The 24888-nt window shown below is 42.1% G+C and overlaps 1 protein-coding gene across 1 annotated transcript in view; it reads left to right on the forward strand.

The window, feature by feature from the left end:
- The window catches only part of opn8b (opsin 8, group member b), a 35215-nt gene extending 10563 nt beyond the window's left edge, over nt 1–24652 (forward strand). Inside the window, exons 2-4 of the mRNA XM_024377610.1 lie at nt 17262–17555; nt 18249–18574; nt 24245–24652. Coding sequence (XP_024233378.1) covers nt 17262–17555; nt 18249–18574; nt 24245–24652 — 1028 coding nt within the window. The remainder of the gene's footprint in view (nt 1–17261; nt 17556–18248; nt 18575–24244) is intronic.
- Nucleotides 24653–24888: the final 236 nt, after the last annotated feature.

Below are 24888 nucleotides of genomic sequence, written 5' to 3' on the forward strand. Positions count from 1 at the left end.
AAATACATGCCCGCACTTTCCCACAATCACACACAAATACATGCCCCCACTTTCCCACAATCACACACAAATACATGCCCGCACTTTCCCACAATCACACACAAATACATGCCCGCACTTTCCCACAATCACACACAAATACATGCCCGCACTTTCCCACAATCACACACAAATACATGCCCGCACTTTCCCACAATCACACACAAATACATGCCCGCACTTTCCCACAATCACACACAAATACATGCCCGCACTTTCCCACAATCACACACAAATACATGCCCGCACTTTCCCACAATCACACACAAATACATGCCCGCACTTTCCCACAATCACACACAAATACATGCCCGCACTTTCCCACAATCACACACAAATACATGCAATCACACTTACATGCCCACTTTCCCACAATCACACACAAATACATGCCCGCACTTTCCCACAATCACACACAAATACATGCCCGCACTTTCCCACAATCACACACAAATACATGCCCGCACTTTCCCACAATCACACACAAATACATGCCCGCACTTTCCCACAATCACACACAAATACATGCCCGCACTTTCCCACAATCACACACAAATACATGCCCGCACTTTCCCACAATCACACACAAATACATGCCCGCACTTTCCCACAATCACACACAAATACATGCCCGCACTTTCCCACAATCACACACAAATACATGCCCGCACTTTCCCACAATCACACACAAATACATGCCCGCACTTTCCCACAATCACACACAAATACATGCCCGCACTTTCCCACAATCACACACAAATACATGCCCGCACTTTCCCACAATCACACACAAATACATGCCCGCACTTTCCCACAATCACACACAAATACATGCCCGCACTTTCCCACAATCACACACAAATACATGCCCGCACTTTCCCACAATCACACACAAATACATGCCCGCACTTTCCCACAATCACACACAAATACATGCCCGCACTTTCCCACAATCACACACAAATACATGCCCGCACTTTCCCACAATCACACACAAATACATGCCCGCACTTTCCCACAATCACACACACAAATACATGCCCGCACTTTCCCACAATCACACACAAATACATGCCCGCACTTTCCCACAATCACACACAAATACATGCCCGCACTTTCCCACAATCACACACAAATACATGCCCGCACTTTCCCACAATCACACACAAATACATGCCCGCACTTTCCCACAATCACACACAAATACATGCCCGCACTTTCCCACAATCACACACAAATACATGCCCGCACTTTCCCACAATCACACACAAATACATGCCCGCACTTTCCCACAATCACACACAAATACATGCCCGCACTTTCCCACAATCACACACAAATACATGCCCGCACTTTCCCACAATCACACACAAATACATGCCCGCACTTTCCCACAATCACACACAAATACATGCCCGCACTTTCCCACAATCACACACAAATACATGCCCGCACTTTCCCACAATCACACACAAATACATGCCCGCACTTTCCCACAATCACACACAAATACATGCCCGCACTTTCCCACAATCACACACAAATACATGCCCGCACTTTCCCACAATCACACACAAATACATGCCCGCACTTTCCCACAATCACACACAAATACATGCCCGCACTTTCCCACAATCACACACAAATACATGCCCGCACTTTCCCACAATCACACACAAATACATGCCCGCACTTTCCCACAATCACACACAAATACATGCCCGCACTTTCCCACAATCACACACAAATACATGCCCGCACTTTCCCACAATCACACACAAATACATGCCCGCACTTTCCCACAATCACACACAAATACATGCCCGCACTTTTCCACACAAATCACACTTTCCCACAATCACACACAAATACATGCCCGCACTTTCCCACAATCACACACAAATACATGCCCGCACTTTCCCACAATCACACACAAATACATGCCCGCACTTTCCCACAATCACACACAAATACATGCCCGCACTTTCCCACAATCACACACAAATACATGCCCGCACTTTCCCACAATCACACACAAATACATGCCCGCACTTTCCCACAATCACACACAAATACATGCCCGCACTTTCCCACAATCACACACAAATACATGCCCGCACTTTCCCACAATCACACACAAATACATGCCCGCACTTTCCCACAATCACACACAAATACATGCCCGCACTTTCCCACAATCACACACAAATACATGCCCGCACTTTCCACAAATACAATCCCACACACACAAATACATGCCCGCACTTTCCCACAATCACACACAAATACATGCCCGCACTTTCCCACAATCACACACAAATACATGCCCGCACTTTCCCACAATCACACACAAATACATGCCCGCACTTTCCCACAATCACACACAAATACATGCCCGCACTTTCCCACAATCACACACAAATACATGCCCGCACTTTCCCACAATCACACACAAATACATGCCCGCACTTTCCCACAATCACACACAAATACATGCCCGCACTTTCCCACAATCACACACAAATACATGCCCGCACTTTCCCACAATCACACACAAATACATGCCCGCACTTTCCCACAATCACACACAAATACATGCCCGCACTTTCCCACAATCACACACAAATACATGCCCGCACTTTCCCACAATCACACACAAATACATGCCCGCACTTTCCCACAATCACACACAAATACATGCCCGCACTTTCCCACAATCACACACAAATACATGCCCGCACTTTCCCACAATCACACACAAATACATGCCCGCACTTTCCCACAATCACACACAAATACATGCCCAAATACATGCCCGCACTTTCCCACAATCACACACAAATACATGCCCGCACTTTCCCACAATCACACACAAATACATGCCCGCACTTTCCCACAATCACACACAAATACATGCCCGCACTTTCCCACAATCACACACAAATACATGCCCGCACTTTCCCACAATCACACACAAATACATGCCCGCACTTTCCCACAATCACTTTCCCACACAAATACATGCCCGCACTTTCCCACAATCACACACAAATACATGCCCGCACTTTCCCACAATCACACACAAATACATGCCCGCACTTTCCCACAATCACACACAAATACATGCCCGCACTTTCCCACAATCACACACAAATACATGCCCGCACTTTCCCACAATCACACACAAATACATGCCCGCACTTTCCCACAATCACACACAAATACATGCCCGCACTTTCCCACAATCACACACAAATACATGCCCGCACTTTCCCACAATCACACACAAATACATGCCCGCACTTTCCCACAATCACACACAAATACATGCCCGCACTTTCCCACAATCACACACAAATACATGCCCGCACTTTCCCACAATCACACACAAATACATGCCCGCACTTTCCCACAATCACACACAAATACATGCCCGCACTTTCCCACAATCACACACAAATACATGCCCGCACTTTCCCACAATCACACACAAATACATGCCCATGCACTTTCCCCAATCACACAAATACATGCCCGCACTTTCCCACAATCACACAAATACATGCCCGCACTTTCCCACAATCACACACAAAAACATGCCCGCACTTTCCCACAATCACACACAAATACATGCCCGCACTTTCCCACAATCACACACAAATACATGCCCGCACTTTCCCACAATCACACACAAATACATGCCCGCACTTTCCCACAATCACACACAAATACATGCCCGCACTTTCCCACAATCACACACAAATACATGCCCGCACTTTCCCACAATCACACACAAATACATGCCCGCACTTTCCCACAATCACACACAAATACATGCCCGCACTTTCCCACAATCACACACAAATACATGCCCGCACTTTCCCACAATCACACACAAATACATGCCCGCACTTTCCCACAATCACACACAAATACATGCCCGCACTTTCCCACAATCACACACAAATACATGCCCGCACTTTCCCACAATCACACACAAATACATGCCCGCACTTTCCCACAATCACACACAAAAACACAAACGCGACATGTGCACAACCATGAAGAGTACTAGTAAGCCAGGGTCAGAGGCAGAGAATCCCAGTGGAGAGAGGGGAGCCGGTCAGGCAGAGACAGCAAGGCAGTTAGTCGCTCCAGTGTCTTGCCATTCACCATCGCAACTCTAGGCCAGACTACACTCAATCATAGGACCTACTGAAGAGATGAGTCTTCAGTAAAGACTTAAAGGCCGAGACTGAGTCTGCGTCTCCCACATGGATAAGCAGATCATTCCATAAAAATTGAGCTATATAGGAGAAAGCTCTGCCTCCAGCTGTTTGCTTAGAAATTTTGAGGACAAAAAGGAGGCCTACATCTTTTGACCATAGCGTAAGTGTAGGTAAAGTTGAAGTCAGAAGTTTACATTCACTTAGGTTGGAGTCATTTAAACTTGTTTTTCAACCACTCCGCAAATGTCTACTTAACAAACTATAGTCGGTTAGGACATCTACTTTGTGCATGACACAAGTAATTTTTCAACAATTGTTTACAGACAGATTATTTCACTGTATCACAATTCCAGTGGGTCAGAAGTTTACATCCACTAAGTTGACTGTGCCTTTAAACAGCTTGGACAATTTCAGAAAGTGATGTCATGGCTTTAGAAGCTTCTGATAGGCTAATTGACATAATTTAAGTTAACTGGAGGTGTACCTGTGGATGTATTTCAAGGCCTACTTTCAAACTCAGTGCCTCTTTGCTTGACATCATGGGAAAATCTAAAGAAATCAACCAACCACAACCAGTCAGAAATTTGGAAACCCCCGAGCCCCGACCGGCACACATGCGCGGCACAAGTAGCCGTCACTTCCACTTAAGCACCACACTCCCCGAAATTGTCCACATATGGCCTCCAAACTCTGTCATATAACTCTGGTTTTTGTTTGACTTCATAGTATATAGAAACCTAGTGGGATGTAACTAGATAGTTCAGTCCTCCAGTTTGTTATTGATTGTAAATATCAGGTGTTTCCAATTGATGGCTATACAAATTTTTGCAGCAATTAGACCAATATTAACATTTCCCAACAGACAAAATCATGGAGGATGGATATAAATTCCTAGCCACAATGAAATAATAGCACATACAGTACTAGTGAAAAGTTTGGACACATCTACCGATTCAAGGGTTTTTCTTTATTTTTACTATTTTCTACATTGTAGAATAACAGTGAAGACATCAAAAAATTATATAACACATATGGAATCATGCAGTAACCATTTTATATTTGAGATCCTTCAAAGTAGCCACCCTTTGATGACAGCTTTGCACACTCTTGGCATTCTCTCAACCAGCTTCACCTGGAATGCTTTAACAAAATTCTTGAAGGAGTTCTCACATATGCTGAGCAGTTGTTGGCTGCTTTTCCTTCCCTCTGCGGTCCATCTCATCCCAAACCATATCAATTGGGTTGAGGTCGGGTGATTGTGGAGGCCAGGTCATCTGATGCAGCACTCCATCACTCTCCTTCTTGGTAAAATAGCCCTTACCCAGACTGGAGGTGTGTTGGGTCGTTGTCCTGTTGAAAAACAAATGATAATCCCACTAAGCGCAAACCAGATTGACTGGCCTATTGTTGCAGATTGTTGTGGTAGCCATGCTGGTTAAGTGTGCCTTGAATACTAAATAAATCACTGACAGTGTCACCAGCAAAGCACCCCCACACCATAACACCGCCTTCTACATGCTTCATGGTTGGAACTACACATGTAGAGAGATCATCCGTTTACCTAGTCTGCGCCTCACAAAGACAAGGCGGTTGGAACCAAAAATCTCAAATTTGGACTCATTAGACAGATTTCCACCAGTCTAATGTCCATTGCTTGTGTTTTCTTGGCACAACCCAGTCACTTTTTATTATTGGTGTCCTTCAGTAGTGGTTTCTTTGCAGAAATTTGACCATGAAGGCCTGATTCACGTCTTCTTTGAACAGTTGATGTTGAGATGTGTCTGTTACTTGAACTCTGTGAAGCATTTATTTGGGCTGCAGTTTCTGAGGCTGGTAAATCTAATGAACTTATCCTCTACAGCAAATGTAATTATTGGTCTCACTTTACTGTGGAGATCCTCATGAGAGCCAGTTTCATCATAGAGCGTGATGGTTTTTGCGACTGCACATGAAGAAACGGTCAAAGTTCTTGAAATGTTCCGCATTGACTGACCTTCATGTCTTAAAGTGATGATGGACTGTCGTTTCTCTTTGCTCATTTGAGCTGGTCTTGCCATAATATGGACTCGGTCTTTTACCAAATAGGACTATCTTTTGTATACCACCGCTACCTTGTCACAACACAACTGATTGGCTCAAACGCATTAAGAAGGACAGGAAATGCATTCCAGGTGACTACCTCATGAAGCTGGTTGAGGGAATGCCAAACATGTGCAAAGCTGTCATCAAGGCAAAGGGTGGCTACTTGTTTAACACTTTTTTGGTTACTGCATGATTCAATGTGTGTTATTTCATAGTTTTGATGTCTTCACTATTATTCTACAATGTAGAAAATGGTACAAATATTTAGTAAAAAAAACCTTGAATGAGTAGGAGTATACAAACTTTTGACTAGTACTGTACATTAGTGGAGGCTCCTCAGAGGAAAAAGGGGAGGATCATCCTCCTCAATGAATTTTGTAAAAATAAAAATAGTGAAACATAAAAAAAAGTCATTTTTTGATAAAAATATACAAAATATATAGTTGATTAAAACATACTCTTTTGCAATGAAGGTCTACAGTAGCCTCAGCAGCACTCTGTAAGGTAGCACCATGGTGTAGCCAGAGGACAGCTAGCTTCTGTCCTCCTCTGGGTATGTTGACTTCAATACAAAAACCTAGGAGGCTCACGGTTCTCACCCCCTTCCATAGAAGTAATTATGACAACATCCGGAGGATGTCCTCCAACCTATCAGAGTTCTTGTACCACGAACTGACATGTTGTCGACCCAATCAAAGAATCAGAGAATTAATCTAGTACTGAAAGCATAAGCTACAGCTAGCACTCATAACATGAGTTGTTGACTCAAAGATAGTGTCGTGTCTTTGGCATCATTAAAGTGAAGACTTATTTTATCAAATCAATTCTCTGTAATTATTATTATGTGATTAAAAGAATCATGTACATTTAAATAATGTGGAAGTCGGGGCACCAAAGAAAATCTTCAGATTACAAAGTTATAATTTTCCTAAATAACTTCTCAGATATTTTAATATCTGATCAGTTAGTCTTCTAATTAATGAATCATTCTTTACCTCACTTTAGTCTCATTCCAAACGTCGTAATTTGTTAGTTATCTGCACGAACCCAGCCTTCACTATGAATCATCCATACATCAATTGTCTTAATCATTTATTTACTAACTAACTAAGTAATCACAGAAATGCATAAACAAACAACAATATATATGGTTACAAGGAAATGATAAGGGAAGTGGGTGTGGACTGAGAAGGCCGGGAAAGACAAGAGACACTACACAGTTGATAATTATAATAATTGAAATGCTAATCCTTTGCACATGAACTCTCACTCATTTGGGAATAATTGCAATCAATATATATATTTACGCTAAGTGTGTCGTCATGATCTCTGTTGGAGTCGTCCGTCTTTCTGTTGGAAAGTTCATCTGAACTTCTCTTTGCGTCCCTGGAGTCTTTTCTTGGTTAGAATGGATACTTCAGAGTCCCATTCAGAAATGTTCTTATGGAATAGATGTTTCGGCGGTTGTCGGTCTTCGCATATAGTCAACATAAATTCTAGCTGCAGACTAGTAATTAGTATCAAAGATTTGCTCTTATTCTGTCGGTATCGATAGTCTCAGAGTTTAACCATTTCCACCAGTACAGCCAATGTTCCACGTGGTTTGGTTAGGAATTCAACAACCGAGGAATGCATGGTCTCTACTCAAACCTTAGCCCTCTCGGTAATCAAGGTATGCATGGTTTGCAGATCATTTCTCTAGGTGGGGGTTTTATTCGGAACAGCAGAAAAGGCTGTTCCATGATGCCAGATCAATGTCTGTGCTCACGGGGCGGACCAATGATTTAGTTAACTTCAAAGGGAATTGGATTCTCTTTCATTAAACAGTTTAAAATCACATTACATATTTTCACAAATAGTTTCATCTTTACTCATTCATTTTATACAATAATGAGATACAAATCTAATAATGGAGACTCTTGTATGAACAGACAAACGTTTCAGGTAGCCTTCCACAAGCTTCCCACAATAAGTTGGGTGAATTTTGGCCCATTCCTCCAACAGAGCTGGTGTAACTGAGTCAGGTTTGTAGGCCTCCTTGCTCGCACCCACACGGTTTTCAGTTCTGCCCACAAATTGTCTATAGGTTTGAGGTCAGGGCTTTGTGATGGCCACCCCAATACCTTGACTTTGTTGTCCTTAAGCCATTTTGCCACAACTTTGGAAGTATGCTTGGGGTCATTGTCCATTTGGAAGACCCATTTGCGACCAAGATTTAACTTCCTGACTGATGTCTTGAGATGTTGCTTCAATACGATCTTCGCCCCCATGTACAGTTGCAAACCGTAGTCTGGCTTTTTTATGGCGGTTTTGGAGCAGTGGCTTCTTCCTTGCTAGGCGGCCTTTCAGGTTATGTCGATATAGGACTCGTTTTACTGTGGATATAGATACTTTTGGACCTGTTTCCTCCAGCATCTTCACAATGTTCCTTTGCTGTTGTTCTGGGATTTATTTGCACTTTTTGCACCAAATATGTTCATCTCTAGGAGACAGAACGCGTCTCCTTCCTGAGTGGTATATTGACGTGCTATTGTTTGTACAGATGAACGTGGCACCTTCAGGTGTTTGGAAATTGCTCCCAAGGATGAACCAGACTTGTGGAGGTCTACAATTTTTTTTCTGAGGTCTTGGCTGATTTCTTTTGATTTTCCCATGATGTCAAGCAAAGAGGCACTGAGTTTTAAGGTAGGCCTTGAAATACATTCACAGGTACACCTTCAATAGACTCAAATTATGTTAATTAGCCTATCAGAAACTTCTAAAGCCATGCCATAATTTTCTGGAATTTTCCAAGCAAAAGGCACAGTCAACTTAGTGTATGTGAACTTCTGACCCACTGGAATTGTGATACAGTGAATTATAAATGAAATAATCTGTCTGTAAACATTTGTTGGAAAAATTATCTGTGTCATGCACAAAGTAGATATCCTAACCGACTTTCCAAAACTATAGTTTGTTAACAAGAAATTAATGGTGGTGGTTGAAAAATGAGTTTTAAGGACTCCAACCTAAGTGTATGTAAACTTCCGACTTCAACTGTATATAGGGAAGGTAATCAGGGAAGTGATAGAGTCCAGGTGAGTCTGACCATGCGCAGGTGTGCGTAACGATGGTGACAGGTGTGCACAATAATGAGCAGCCTGGTGACCTAGAGGACAGAGAGATGGCACGTGATGTTCATTTACTTAGCTAGCACATGCAGCTAGCTAGTTTAGCCTACTCAAACACCCGGCTCAAACAAAGGGATGCTATGTTAGCTAGCTGGCTATGACTATCCCACACAACACTGGAACTCTTCCAAGTCAAGATAAGTGTTTGGTTTTACTCATTTATTGCCGCTGGGGCCCACCGGTGTAACAGCTAAACTGCTTACTGACTGTACAGTGTACTGCATGATTGTAGCGGGTTTACTAACGTGTTAGTTCTATTAGCTATGTTGACTGGGATGTTACTTTAGCTCATATGGTAACAACGATATAGGCTGTGTGTAGCGGTTATGATATGGTTTGGCTTGGAAAGGTGTTTTCACCTGTTCACATATAGCTGATGTGTTGTACATTGAAGTCAACAAGCAAAGGGAAAAGGTAAGAGGTGGAGAGCGCATAGATGCAAGAAGGAATACAACGTGGCTGCTATAAAAGTGAACTGTGTGATCAGGGGTGTATTCATTCTGCCGATTCTGTTGAAAAACTTTTCTTAAATGGAAGCAAACAGAATGAAACACGATTAACATACAGTACCTGAATGTGTCCAATTGAAACTCTCATTTGCAACTGTTGAACTTATGATTACACCCTAGATCAGCTAGATGCAGGCAAGAGTGTGCAGGGCGGTATTGAATGTGTCACTGTCTGTCATCTCAAATTTCTCTCTCAACCTGTGTGCAACTACTGTCACGCCCTGACCGTAGATTGCTTTGTATGTTTCTATTTTTTGTTTGGTCAGGGTGTGATGTGGGTGGGCATTCTATGTTTGTATGTCTAGGTTGTGTATTTCTATGTTTTGGCCAGGTATGGTTCTCAATCAGGGACAGCTGTCTTTCGTTGTCTCTGATTGAGAACCATACTTAGGTAGCCTGTTTTCCCACTGTTAGTTGTGGGTGGTTATTTTCTGTTTAGTGTTTGTTGCACCTGTCAGAACTGTTTCGACTATTCTTTTGTTATTTTGTATTCAGTGTTCAGTCAGAATAAATAATATGAAAACGTACCACGCTGCACCTTGGTCTTCACCTTCTTCTAATGAATGCCGTTACAACTACGTTGTAAACTTTCATTCGTAGGCTATTATGTAGCAACCTTATGATGGGTATAGGGAAATTTGAGCATCATGTCGTAGCCAAAACATGTTGCAGACAAATCTTATATTGAACTGGGTGAATGGAATATGAATGACACTCATTCAATATGCTGTAATAGAAATAAGGCCATGCTCATGAAACACAAATGCCCCTGACTGCCACTGACATACGATGCTTTCGGAAAGTATTCAGACCCCTTGACTTTTTCCATGTTTTGTTACATTACAGCCTTATTCTAAAATTGATTTTTTTTCCCTTCCCTCATCAATCTACACACAATACCCCATTAGGACAAAGCAAAAACAGGTTTTTAGAAATGTTTGCAAATGTATAAAAAATAAAGAACTGAAATAACATAAATATTAAGTACTTTGTTGAAGCATCCTCGAGACTTCTTGGGTATGACGCTACAAGCTTGGCACACCTATATTTGGGGAGTTTCTACCATTCATCTCTGCAGATCCTCTCAATCAATCAGACAAATGTATTTATAAAGCCCTTTTTACATCAGCAGATGTCACAAAATGCTATACTGAATCCCAGCTTAAAACCCCAAACAGGCAGGAACCTAGGAAGAAACCTAGAAGGAACCAGGCTCTGAGGGGTGTCCGGTCCTCTTCTGGCTGTGCCGGGTAAGGATTAGAAGAGTACATGGCCATTTAAGGCCAGATTGTTGTTCAAGATGTTCAAATGATCATAGATGACCAGAATGGTCAAATAATAATCACAGTGGTTGGAGAGGGTGCAACAGGTCAGTACCTCAGGAGTGAGAGAGTGAGAGAGAGAGAGAGAGAGCAGGTCCTGGACAAGGTAGCACGTCTGATGAACAGGTCAGGATTCCCTAGCCGCAGGCAGAACAGTTGAAACTGGACCAGCAGGACGACCAGGTGGACTGGGGACAGCCAGGAGTCATCAGGGCAGGTAGTCCTGAGGGATGATCCTAGGGCTCCGGTCATCTGGGAGGGGAGGGAGAGAGAATTAGAGGGAGCATATTTAAATTCACACGGGACACCAGATAAGACTTACACCAGATATAACAGACTGACCCAGCCCCCCAGTACATAGACTATTGCAGCATAGATACTGGAGACTATGGTGTGGGGGCTGTGCTTTGGCAGAGACGGGTGGGTCGGAGGACACCGTGGCCCTGTCCGACGATATTCCCAGACAGGGCCAACCAAGCAGGATATGACCCCACCCACTTTGCCAAAGCACAGCCCCCCACACCACTAGATGGATATCAACAGACCAACTTACTTCCCTGAGATAAGGTTGGGGGGGGGGGGACTCAATCATAGGACCTACTGAAGAGATGAGTCTTCAGTAAAGACTTAAAGGCCGAGACTGAGTCTGCGTCTCCCACATGGATAAGCAGATCATTCCATAAAAATTGAGCTATATAGGAGAAAGCTCTGCCTCCAGCTGTTTGCTTAGAAATTTTGGGGACAAAAAGGAGGCCTGCATCTTTTGACCATAGCGTAAGTGTAGGTAAAGTTGAAGTCAGAAGTTTACATTCACTTAGGTTGGAGTCATTTAAACTTGTTTTTCAACCACTCCGCAAATGTCTACTTAACAAACTATAGTCGGTTAGGACATCTACTTTGTGCACGACACAAGTAATTTTTCAACAATTGTTTACAGACAGATTATTTCACTGTATCACAATTCCAGTGGGTCAGAAGTTTACATACACTAAGTTGACTGTGCCTTTAAACAGCTTGGACAATTTCAGAAAGTGATGTCATGGCTTTAGAAGCTTCTGATAGGCTAATTGACATCATTTGAGTTAACTGGAGGTGTACCTGTGGATGTATTTCAAGGCCTACTTTCAAACTCAGTGCCTCTTTGCTTGACATCATGGGAAAATCTAAAGAAATCAACCAAGTCTTAAGAAAAAAATGTCGACCTCCACAAGTCTGGTTCATCCTTGGAAGCAATTTCGAAAGGCCTGAAGGTACCACGTTAATCTGTACAAACAATAGTATGCAAGTATAAACACCATGGGACCATGCAACTGTCATACCGCTCAGGAAGGAGACGCGTTCTGTCTCCTGGAGATGAACGCACTTTGGTGCGAAAAGTGCAAACCAATCTCAGAACAACAGCAAAGGACCTTGTGAAGATGCTGGAGGAAACAGGTACAAAAGTATCTATATCCACAGTAAAATGAGTCTTATATCGACAAGGAAGAAGCAACTGCTCCAAAACCGCATAAAATGGCCAGACTACGGTTTGCAACTGCACATGGGGACAAAGATCGTACTTTTTGGAGAAATGTCCTCTGGTCTGAACACTGTTTGGCCATCATTATCTTTGGAGGAAAAAGGGGGAGGCTTGCAAGCAGAAAAACACCATCCCAACCGTGAAGCTCGAGGGGTGGCAGCATCATGTTGCAGGGGTGCTTTGCTGCAGGAGGGACTGTTGCACTTCATAATGGCATCATGAGGCAGTAAAATTATGTGGATATATTGAAGCAACATCTCAAGACATCAGTCAGGAAGTTAAAGCTTGGTCGCAAATGGGTCTTCCAAATGAACAATGGACCCCAAGCATACTTCCAAAGTTGTAGCAAAATGGCCTAAGGACAACAAAGTCAAGGTATTGGAGTGGCCATCACAAAGCCCTGACCTCAATCCTATAGAAAATTTGTGGGCAGAACTGAAAAAGCGTGTGCGAGCAAAGAGGCCTACAAACCTGACTCAGTTATATCAGCTCTGTCAGGAGGAATGGGACAAAATTCACCCAACGTATTGTGGGAAGCTTGTGGAAGGCTTCCCGGAACATTTGACCCAAGTTAAACAATTTGAGGGCAATGCTACCAAATACTAATTGAGTGTATGTAAACTTCTGACCCACTGGGAATGTGATGAAAGAAATAAAAGCTGAAATAAATCATTCTCTCTACTATTATTCTGACATTTCACATTCTTCAAATACAGTGGTGATCCAAACTGACCTAAGACAGGGAATTTTTACTAGGATTAAATGTCAAGAATTGTGAAAAACTGAGTTTAAATGTAGTTGGCTAAGGTGTATGTAAACTTCCGACTTCAACTGTATGTATATATATATTTTAACAGGAAAGACATATTGAGACTTAGGTCTATATTTCAAATGTGCCCTTAATACAACATATACAGTATATACACATTAAATAAAAAAGTTATGGGAAGCACAAATAAAACATCACAAATCACCCAGAAAAACTGTTAGATTCCTCCACAAATAAGTCCTCAATCAATACTTTAAATTGCCCAAAAGGCACCAGAACATCAAGATGAAATGTATTTAGAATTTTGTACCAACAATGCGATGAATTAAACCTACAAGCAGATTTACTTAGCTTGGTGGAGACCCTAGGAACTTCAAGAGTTAATAACCAATCCTGTGAAAGGGTTAGGCAACTCAGGTGTCGATACTTCAACAGCAAAGTTAGATAAGACGGAGGTTTATGAAGTAGTAGGGCCTTGTAAGCAAAAATGGAGTAATGTCGAGATTTATAGCAAAGTCCAGCCAACCTTTTGATACAGGATGCAGTGATGAGTATCAAAACTGTCACCTGTAACAAAACAAAGATCACTACGTTAAATGGCATCCAAAGGTTTAAGAGTAGTAGCACTTTGATAAATAATATCACCATAATCAAGAACAGATAAAAAGATTGACTGAATAATCTGCCTCCTATTGTTTAGGGAAAGGCATGATCTGTTTCAGTAGAAAAAGCCTACTTTACATCTTAGCTTCATATTAACCAGCTCATCTATATGTTTTTTAAAGGTCAAATTCATATCAATCCAAATGCCTAAGTATTTATATGCGGGAACACGTACAATTGGAGAACTGTCTAATGAATGAACATGTAATTAATCAGCAACATTCTTACGAGAGTTTAAAAACAACATGTATTTCATATTGGCCATATTAAGCAAATCAGCAAGGGATTCCAGCATACAGTAGCTATAAAATCTAACTGTAGATTTGACACAGCCAGATCAACAGATGGCGCAATAGCATATGTATCATCCGCGTATAGATTAACTTGATTGACCAATGGTGTTTTTTTAATTAGTGAAGAGAGCAGGTCCCAGAATCCACCCCTGTGGTACACCTTTATCTACTTGGAGAAATTCAGACTTAACTCCATCAATCTTGATGGCCAGAGTTCTGTCATTAAGATAATCATGAAACAATGAACAGATGTCAGAGCTCAGGCCTATCGAGGACAACTTATTCAATAAAGTATCCTGATCAACAGTATCAAAAGCTTTTGACAGATCCTGAAACAACTATAATGGTTTCTGTAATAATGCTATGCCCAGGCCTAAGCCATGATTGGTTTACATAAAACAAGCTAAATTGTACATTTACCAAGGATTCAAGAATCTTAGCTAGACAAGGAAGCACAAAAGCTGATTTCCATACTTTTGGAATATTTCCTGATAACGTGCTGCACACTTAAACAGACCAGGATCCAATTGGTCGGCCCCTGTGGATTTCTTGTTGTCTATTGCTAGCAAAGCATCCAGGACATATTTTTCTGTAAATAGCCTAAAAGAAAAGCTTTGACTATAATTTCTCTGATCATTCAGCAAGTTTCCCCTATCAGCTTCCAGCACAATATCATTGTGAATAGGCTTAGAAGTTTTTTCAAAGAGATAGCACGCTGAAGTAAAATGGTGATTAAATGCATCAATGATGACATTTCTTTTTTTGTAATGAGACCAGTGTCAAAATATTTTGTTGTGGCCCAAAGGAGTAAGTAGAACCCTTAAGGGATTTGACAGTAGTCCAGAATTTAGCCATGTTCCCATTGCAATCCAAAGAGCGGTTACATAATAATCAGATTTGGCCTTTCTGATTAGTTTTACACAATGATTCCTCAGTTGCTTAAAAGCTTGCCAGTCCAGGCCTAAGCCTCTGTTCTTGTTCTTGACCCAAGCATCATCTCTTTTATGAATGACTTCTGATAATTCCAGAGTGTACCAGGCATTCGATCTAGCTTTAACCCTTAATTTTTGGAAGGGAGCGTGATTATCCACAATAGTGTGGAAGACATCTGCAAAAAGGTTCAAAGCTAAATCAGGTTCAGGGATAGCTGAAATACGAGCAAGGTCACTAAAATAAAGATCATGTAAAAAAAACTGTTCACTTATGTTTTTATAGTTCCTCTTTGTGATGACATGAGGCTAGGATTGTTGTTTTCTCACATCTCTAACACAAACAGCGGGTCAATGGTCACTAATGTCTTGGGCGAAGACACCCAGGCCTTTGGAGCCTATCGGCTGGGGAGCATTCGCAAATAATTGTCCAGATCATAGCAATCATCACGTTGTCCTGTTCACATGTCAGTTGGCTTGAACAAATACATCATGGCTATAGCCTACCAATGAATTGGTTGTCATTTAAGCTGCATAGCCAATAGTCATTAAAGTGTTATTCATTTAGACAGATCTCCTGAGTGGTGCTATGATTGTATTTTCAAAAAGAGTGTTTCAGTAGCCTAAGTATTCCAGTGCCCCATCTGTCGTACATTGTCTGTTGAGAGGCTGTCCTGTAGTCTATACAGTTCATTCATTGCCATTTCCACCGTTGTCCTTGTCCAGGAATCAGGTGTCTTCTTTTGCTGATTTTAGTGGGATGTCTCTTTTCTTCCATTTGACCTGCAGTTGTGTGGGGTATACCACAGAAAACGGGATTTGTTTTTCCAATAGCTTTTTTTATTTAATTCAATGTGCATTGAAATAAAACCAATTTACAATGTTTTACTGAGTTATCAATATCCTGCTGAAGTCTGAAGTCGATCTTACTTTATCTTATCTAACTTCTGTGTATTTGGAGTTCAAGGTAACGTGATATTTTTTTGGCCCACATTAATTTACTCAGATGACGAACCTCTGCCAGAGGCATATACTCTTCATATTTATTTTATCTGGAAATTATATTAGGCTCAAAATGGGATCCTTGTCAGATCCTATCAGACCTGTTTTCTTGTCTATTACTGATGACCTCAAATACTCCCAATCAAACAAAACTGAATGTGCTCGCCATTCATTGGCACAACAAAAGACCCATTGAGAAAAGATTCACAGTTTATACAACCTTGATGTTTTCCTGTTGGTAAACAGAGGTTTCTTTTCAATGGTCCAATCGCCATGACAGCTTGAGGAATCTAGTTCTGATCTTCAGTTAACCCTCTGGGATGTCTGAAAATTAAACGGCTAACTCTCTATGGTTCATGCTATTGCTCTATCTTGTGTTAACTTTATGTAATCTCTTTCACTAAACCATTACACAGGTCTGGGCATTGAATGTACGTGGAGACCATGTTGACCAAATCAATCTCTCTCCGGAGGGATTCATGTGCTTTTTGAATGCCTAATAATTTAGTGTTTACCCAGACAAGAAAATAACCAATGTTAGACTGGTGGGATTGTTGGGTCTGGCCTGGGTGTTGGGAAATGGAGGGTTAAGGCAAGGTCTTTTCTCTTTTCCAATTTTCTCTATCGCTATCTCTCTTTCTGTTTCTCTCTCTCATCATATTTCTCTTTATTCTTCCTTCCCGTTTTCTCTCGCTCTCTTCCCTTTCCCTCTTTGTCTCTCTCCCCTATCTCTAGCTATATTGTCCATTGTGGGGAACCTGCTGGTGCTCATCATGGCATTTAAGCACTCATCTCACATGAAGCCCCCGGAGCTGCTGAGTGTCAACCTGGCAGTGACAGACCTGGGAGCTGCTGTCGCCATGTACCCTCTGGCTGTGGCCTCGGCCTGGAACCACCACTGGCTGGGAGGAGACACCACATGCATCTACTACGGCCTGGTAGGCTTCTTCTTTGGCACGGCCAGCATAATGACCATGACCGTGATGGCTGTGGTGCGTTTCGTCGTCTCCCTCAGCCTCCAGTCTCCCAGTGAGTATATAGAGCATGTGGATTTAGGAGTACCACAGGGAATGATGTTAGGACCATTGGAATTTGTGTATGTTTGAGTCAGTTTGTGTATAGGCTGTGGTGAGTGAGTGAGTGAGTGGTGAGTGAGTGAGTGAGTGAGTGAGTGAGTGAGTGAGTGAGTGAGTGAGTGAGTGAGTGAGTGAGTGAGTGAGTGAGTGAGTACCACCACTTGTCATCATAGGAACATTTTGGAAAGTAATTGTGAATGTTTGGAATAAAAACACACAAACAAGGAAGCATTTACAAAAGTGGTGTGTGGTTAGGGGCCCCAACTGATTTCTCAATGCCCACCAAGCATTTAAACCTGAAATATACCTCTTGTTTTTGAAGAGTACAACCCAGATATAGCAACAGATAAACTATATAAAGCTGCTCAAATTATACTATCACTCTCACACTACAGAGATCAGGGAAAATGTCTAAAATCCGGACCTTGAGGTCAGAAGTGTAATATATACCACTTAGCAGACACTTTTATCCAGAGCAACTTACAGTACAGTGAGTGCTTACATGTTTGGTGTGCATATGTGAGCCCTCCAGGACATGAGCTCATGGCCTTTCTGTTGCTAGTGTTCTTACCAGCTGAGCCACACAGGAAGTACTGCTCTCCCCCTAAACCTCTTAGTGACCCACTGTCTGTGTGTGTTTCCCTAGAGGAGAAGATCAGCCGGAGGAACGTGAAGCTCCTGTGTTTGTGGACGTGGCTCTATGCCCTGCTGTGGGCCTGCTTCCCTCTCCTGGGCTGGGGCCGGTACGGTCCAGAGCCCTTCGGCCTTTCCTGTACCCTGGCCTGGGGAGAGATGAAGGAACAAGGCTTCTCCTTCGTCATCTCAGTCTTCTCCTTCAACTTGCTGGGGCCCTCCTTCATCATCCTCTGTTGCTACTTTGGCATTGCCTTGAAGCTGTACATTACCTACAAGTCCCTCGACAACAGCAAAAATATCCCAAACATCATCAAGATGCACCGCCGCCTTCTCATAGTGAGTGACTTGCTGACTTGGAGTTGATTTCCTATAGAGTTGTTTTTGTCACACCATCTTAATTTAAATAGGTTTTTTAAAGGACTAGAATATGGACATTATACAGGCCTATTTACACATACTTTTAACTTATTACGTTATATATACTGACCAAAATATAAACGCAACATGCAACAGTTACAGTTCATATCAGGAAATCAGTCAATTTAAATAAATAAATGATTCTCTAATCTATGGATTTCAGATGACTGGGAATGCAGATATGTGTCTGTTGGTCACCGATATCTTTTTTTTTTAAAGGTAGGGGCGTGGATCAGAAAACTAGTCAGTATCTGGTATGGCCACCATTTGCCTCATGCAGTGGGACTCATTTCCTTCGCATAGAGTTGATCAGGCTGTTGATTGTGGCCTGTGGAATGTTATTCCACTCCCCTTCAATGGCTGTGCGAAGTTGCTGGATATTGGCAGGAACTGGAACACGATGTCGTACACGTCAATCCAGAGCAACATGGGTGACATGTCTGGTGAGTATGCAGGCCATGGAAGAACTGGGACATTTTCAGCTTCCAGGAATTGTCTACAGATCCTTGCAACATGGGTCCGTGCATTATTATGCTGAAACATGAGGTGATGGCGGCGGATGAATGGCACGACAATGGGCCTCAGCATCTCATCACGGTATCTCTGTGCATTCAAATTGCCATTGAGAAAATGCAATTCTGTTCGTTGTCCTTAACTTATGCCTGCCTGCCCATAAGGTAACCCCACCGCCACCATGGGCACTCTGTTCACAACATTGGCATCAGCAAACCGCTTGCCCACACTGCGGTTGTGAGGCCGGTTGGACATACTGCCAAATTCTCTAAAACGACGTTGGAGGCAGCTTATGGTATAGAAATGAACATTCAATTCACTGGCAACAGCTCTGGTGGACATTCCTGCAGTCAGCATGCCAATTGCACGCTCCCTCAAAACTTGAGACATCTGTGGCATTGTGAATGTGACAAAACTACACATTTTAAAGTGGCCTTTTATTGTCCCAGTATAAGGTGCACCTGTGTATGATCATGCTATTTAATCAGATTATTGATATGCCACACCTGTCCGATAGATGGATTATCTTGGCAAAGAAAAAAATGCTCACTAACAGGAACGTAAACATTTGAGAGAAATACATCTTTTATTTCAGCTCATGAAACATGGGACCAACACTTTACATGTTGCATTTATATTTTTGTTCAGTGTATATAATTATAACTTTTTTCATGAGTTGAATGAATGAAACTGCATCTTTCACTATGGGCTCTATTTTAGGCTGGGGTTAAGCCGGCGCAATTGTCAAACGCACACTCATTTAAATGTTGACCTGTTAAAGCTGGCTCTGTTCTATTTAAATAAAAACACGTCATACCTTTTTGTAGTTAATAAATCTAATTTGAAACATAATAACTATAGTATCCTTAACTAGCATTGTAAAAGTGAATCTATTCTTTGTAATTTCACGCTTGTAACGTCAGTATTTTTCAGCTGGTTGGCAGGCAGCCACTGGAAAAAGAATGAAGGCTTTGCACAGGCGCCTTGTTGCGTTTTTTGTGCGACTGACAAAAAATGCCAGGAAACGTAAAAGAACGTTATTAACCGGTTCACGTGCTTTTAAAATAACAGTTCTGTTCCGGAACAGTATAGATCACTTTCGTTCCCAGTTTTGTTTCTGTTCCCTGAACCGGTTCCAACTTCTGGAGAAAACTGAGGATGAATTAACAACAGAAATAATCCAAAACATGCATACGCATGCAATAAGGCACTAAAGTAATACTGAAAAAAGATAACAGCAATAGAATACACTTTTTGACCTAAATGCAAAGCCTTATGTTTTGGGCAAATCCAACATAACACATCACTAAGTAACTGCCTCCTTATTTTCAAGAATGGTGGTGGCTGGTATGGGTATGGTATATGGCTGGTATATGCTATGGGTATGCTTGACACACTGGGCAGTTTTTCAGGATGAAAAGAAAAAGGATAGAGCTAAGAACAGACTCAATCCCAGAGGAAAACCACAAGAGCTTCAACCAGAGGGGAATGCTCAGTTTAGGTACACCAAATTTGGCCAGACTGCTTTTTCAGTCAGAGCATCTGGATTATGGAACACTCTGCGTGGAACACTCTACACTCTCTCACAACCAGTGTGAGAGAGTGTAGTACCTTTGCTAGCTTCAAGGAAAACCTGAAACAGTGGCTAAAGGCAAACCATTAATGTGAACATTAAGATATTCCGACTCTTAAGATGTCAGATACTGTAGGACTACGGGGACATTTAAAATCTGATGTAATATTATCATTATATTGTCTATTGTTGTATAAATCTTCTTCTTTTTTAAAAGAAAGTATATACAGTACTGGTCAAAGTTTGGACACACCTACTCATTCAAGGGTTTTTCTTTATTTTTTACTACATTGTAGAATAATAGTTAAGACATCAAAACTATGAAATAACACATGGAATCATGTAGTAACCAAAAAAGTGTTAAACAATTCAAAATATATTTTATATTTCAGATTATTCAAAGTAGCCACTCTTTGCCTTAATGACAGCTTTGCACACTCTTGGCATTCTCTTAACCAGCTAAAAATGAAGAAAAACCCTTGAAAGAGTAGGTGTGTCCAAACTTTTGACTGGTACTGTATATAGAGAGATATTTATATAGGGAGACATCGTGCCAAAAAGGGGTTACATACATGTAAAAACACTTCAGAACAAACTTCCTTTTGAATAAGCGTATTGTATAAATGATTCTGCCTCCAGCTCCACTGCTCAGACATGGAGAAATGTGTGATATTTTCTTCCAAAAGGAGAGGAACAAACAGCCTCTAAATAATTTGTTATTTTATACATTTGTAGACTTTTTTCAAAGGTTTTTTTATTTGGCTTTTTTTAATGATTATACAGATAATACAGACATAACAGGTAGAGTGCAAAATGCACACGGATTCCCCTACCAAATCAAACCAACCCCCCCATGCTCCAACAGAGCCCCACCCCAATACCAGACTTAAAGCAGGCATGATATAGAATGAGTCAAATAATCAAATAGTATAAAATAAATTAAAGTATATTATAAAACAAAAAGTTAAAAATAGTTATACAAATTCTAATTTGGGTTGGTTTGTGGAGTTGTGAAATTAGCTGGGTCCATGTCTTCTACAAAGGATAGGAAAGGTTGCCAGATATTATAAAATGTAATTGCAGATCCCCTAATGGAGTAGCGTATTTTCTCTAGCTTGAGATGTTGCATAACTTCCTTTATCCAATGGTTAAAAGTAGGAAGAAACCGATCCTTCCACTTTGTTAGTAGAAGACATCTAGCTAGAAGGGTAGTACATGCCAGCATGTTGCCATAGAACTGTGTAGAGGGTCCTCCTGTCGTGCCACTCCGTAGAACTGTGTAGAGGGGCCTCCTGTCGTGCCACTCCGTAGAACTGTGTAGAGGGGCCTCCTGTGGTGCCACTCCATAGAACTGTTTAGAGGGGCCTCCTGTGGTGCCACTCCATAGAACTGTTTAGAGGGGCCTCCTGTGGTGCCACTCCATAGAACTGTTTAGTGGGGCCTCCTGTCGTGCCACTCCATAGAACTGTTTAGAGGGCCTCCATGGTGCCACTCCATAGCACTGTTTAGAGGGGCCTCCTGTGGTGCCACTCCATAGCACTGTTTAGAGGGGCCTCCTGTGGTGCCACTCCATAGCACTGTTTAGAGGGGCCTCCTGTGGTGCCACTCCATAGCACTGTTTAGAGGGGCCTCCTGTGGTGCCACTCCATAGCACTGTTTAGAGGGGCCTCCTGTGGTGCCACTCCATAGCACTGTTTAGAGGGGCCTCCTGTGGTGCCACTCCATAGCACTGTTTAGAGGGGCCTCCTGTGGTGCCACTCCATAATAGCACTGTTTAGAGGGGCCTCCTGTGGTGCCACTCCATAGCACTGTTTAGAGGGGCCTCCTGTGGTGCCACTCCATAGAACTGTTTAGAGGGGCCTCCTGTGGTGCCACTCCATAGAACTGTTTAGAGGGGCCTCCTGTGGTGCCACTCCATAGAACTGTTTAGAGGGGCCTCCTGTGGTGCCACTCCATAGCACTGTTTAGAGGGGCCTCCTGTGGTGCCACTCCATAGAACTGTTGAGGGGCCTCCTGTGGTGCCACTCCATAGCACTGTTTAGAGAGGCCTCCTGTGGTGCCACACCATAGAACTGTTTAGAGGGGCCTCCTGTGGTGGCACTCTGAATAATGCAATAAAGCCAGAAGGTTTTATAGGTCTCTCCAGTATCTTAGAAAACGTCAAAGAAATTGTCAATGTCCAAAACGAGTGCAATAAAGTAGCAGGAGTCTGCTTACATCGGTCACAAGTGGGATCTATTTCTGGTCTAATCTTGGATCATTTTGTCTTTGACCAATGCAGCCGAAGAACTATTTTAAATTGAATTACAGCATGTCTTAGATATATACACTACCGTTCAAATGTTTGCTGTCACTTAGAAATGTCCTTGTTTTTGAAAGAAAAGCACATGTTTTGTCCATTAAAATAACATCAAATTAATGTTGTAAATGACCATTGTAGATGGAAACGGCAGATTTTGTATGGAATATCTACATAGGCGTACAGAGGCCCATTATCAGCAACCATCACTCCTGTGTTCCAATGGAACGTTGTGTTAGCTAATCCAAGTTTATAATTTTAAAAGGCTAATTGATCATTAGAAAACCCTTTTGCAATTATGTTATCACAGCTGAAAACTGGCCTTCTTTAGACTAGTTGAGTATCTGGAGCATCAGCCTTTGTGGGTTCGATTACAGGCTCAAAATGGCCAGAAACAAAGACCTTTCTTCTGAAACTCGTCAGTCTATTCTTGTTCTAAGAAATTAAGCATATTCCATGCGAGAAATTGCCAAGAAACTGAAGATCTCGTACAACGTTCAGTGAGGAGATCCCTTTTCCAGGCCAGATATGAAATGCCAGGTCTAATAATGATGGAGAGAATGTATGGTTCTTAAAGAACGGGGCAGAAGTTGAACATTCCCTGAGACCAAACGATCGCCTGAACTATTTCCAGTTTTTTAGAGAATGCTTCACAATAGGGTTCTTAATGTATTTGGAAATGAACTGTCTCAGCTAGTTTAGAACCGAGTAAGGCAGCTAAGGAGGTGGGTCCACAGGATGACATCTCCAAGGTCAACCATTTCGGGCATGTAACAGTAATAATATTGAAAAAGTTTGAAAGTGCTAGACCACCCTGGGGGTGAGATCTCTGCAATACGCTCTTACGTATCCAAGGGTTTTTCTTGTTCCAGATAAAAGCAGATATCAGTTTATCTATGGAGATAATAAAAACGATTTTGTAAGAAAGATAGGAATACATTGAAATAAGTATAAAAACATAGGTAATACATTCATTTTAACAGTGTTATTTCTTATGCCCAAAGAAAGAGAAAGTAAATCCCACCGTTCAAGATCCTGTTTCAGGGACAGTGTCCAAATCAGATTTTAACTGAAGATATGGATTCAACAACAATGTTTCAACTGCATGGTCTTCAAAGTATATTTAGCTGGTTTGCTTTCTGCCCTCTGTTTCAGATAATTTTCTCTGCCTGCCCATTTTCACAGTGTTTCTTCTGTCTTACAGATAGCAGTCCTGATCAGCCTGGGCTTCATCTTATCATGGGCTCCATACGGTTTGGTGAGCCTGGTGTCTGTCGTCAGGGGCAGTGAGTTCATCCGGCCAGAGGTGACCATGCTGCCCTGCCTGTTTGCTAAGTCCTCCACTCTTTACAACCCCCTGATCTACTATATCTTCAGCAAGACCTTTAAGCAGGAGGTGAAGCAGCTGTGTGGTAGATCCAACGCATGCCACGCTTCCAGAGCCAGGAACAACATCACGGACAACGCCATCTACCTGGTGTGTGACGGCAGCCGGACGGAGAATGAGGAGAAGGTGGTGGCCACGGTGGCTGGGAGGACCACTGAGGATAAGTTGTCCTCTGGGAAGAGCTGGAAGATGGAGACCAGGTTAAACTCATTCGACAGCCAATAGGAAGGCCTCGGGGAGGGAGGGGGGAGGGAGGGAGGACATCATACAGTATATAATTTGAAATGAGCTAAGACCAATATCTATGATTTTATTGTTATATGCCTGAATCAATTGCTGTTGGCATGAAAATAGTTTTTACATAAAGACAAGTTATACTTTAATAAGTACAACTGTTGTGTGCAACAACTTGCAGGGTAATATCAAATCCTGTATTGATGGTTACATGAAAGAGGGCGTGT

Source organism: Oncorhynchus tshawytscha, linkage group LG18, assembly GCF_018296145.1.
Source record: "Oncorhynchus tshawytscha isolate Ot180627B linkage group LG18, Otsh_v2.0, whole genome shotgun sequence".
NCBI lineage: Eukaryota > Metazoa > Chordata > Actinopteri > Salmoniformes > Salmonidae > Oncorhynchus > Oncorhynchus tshawytscha.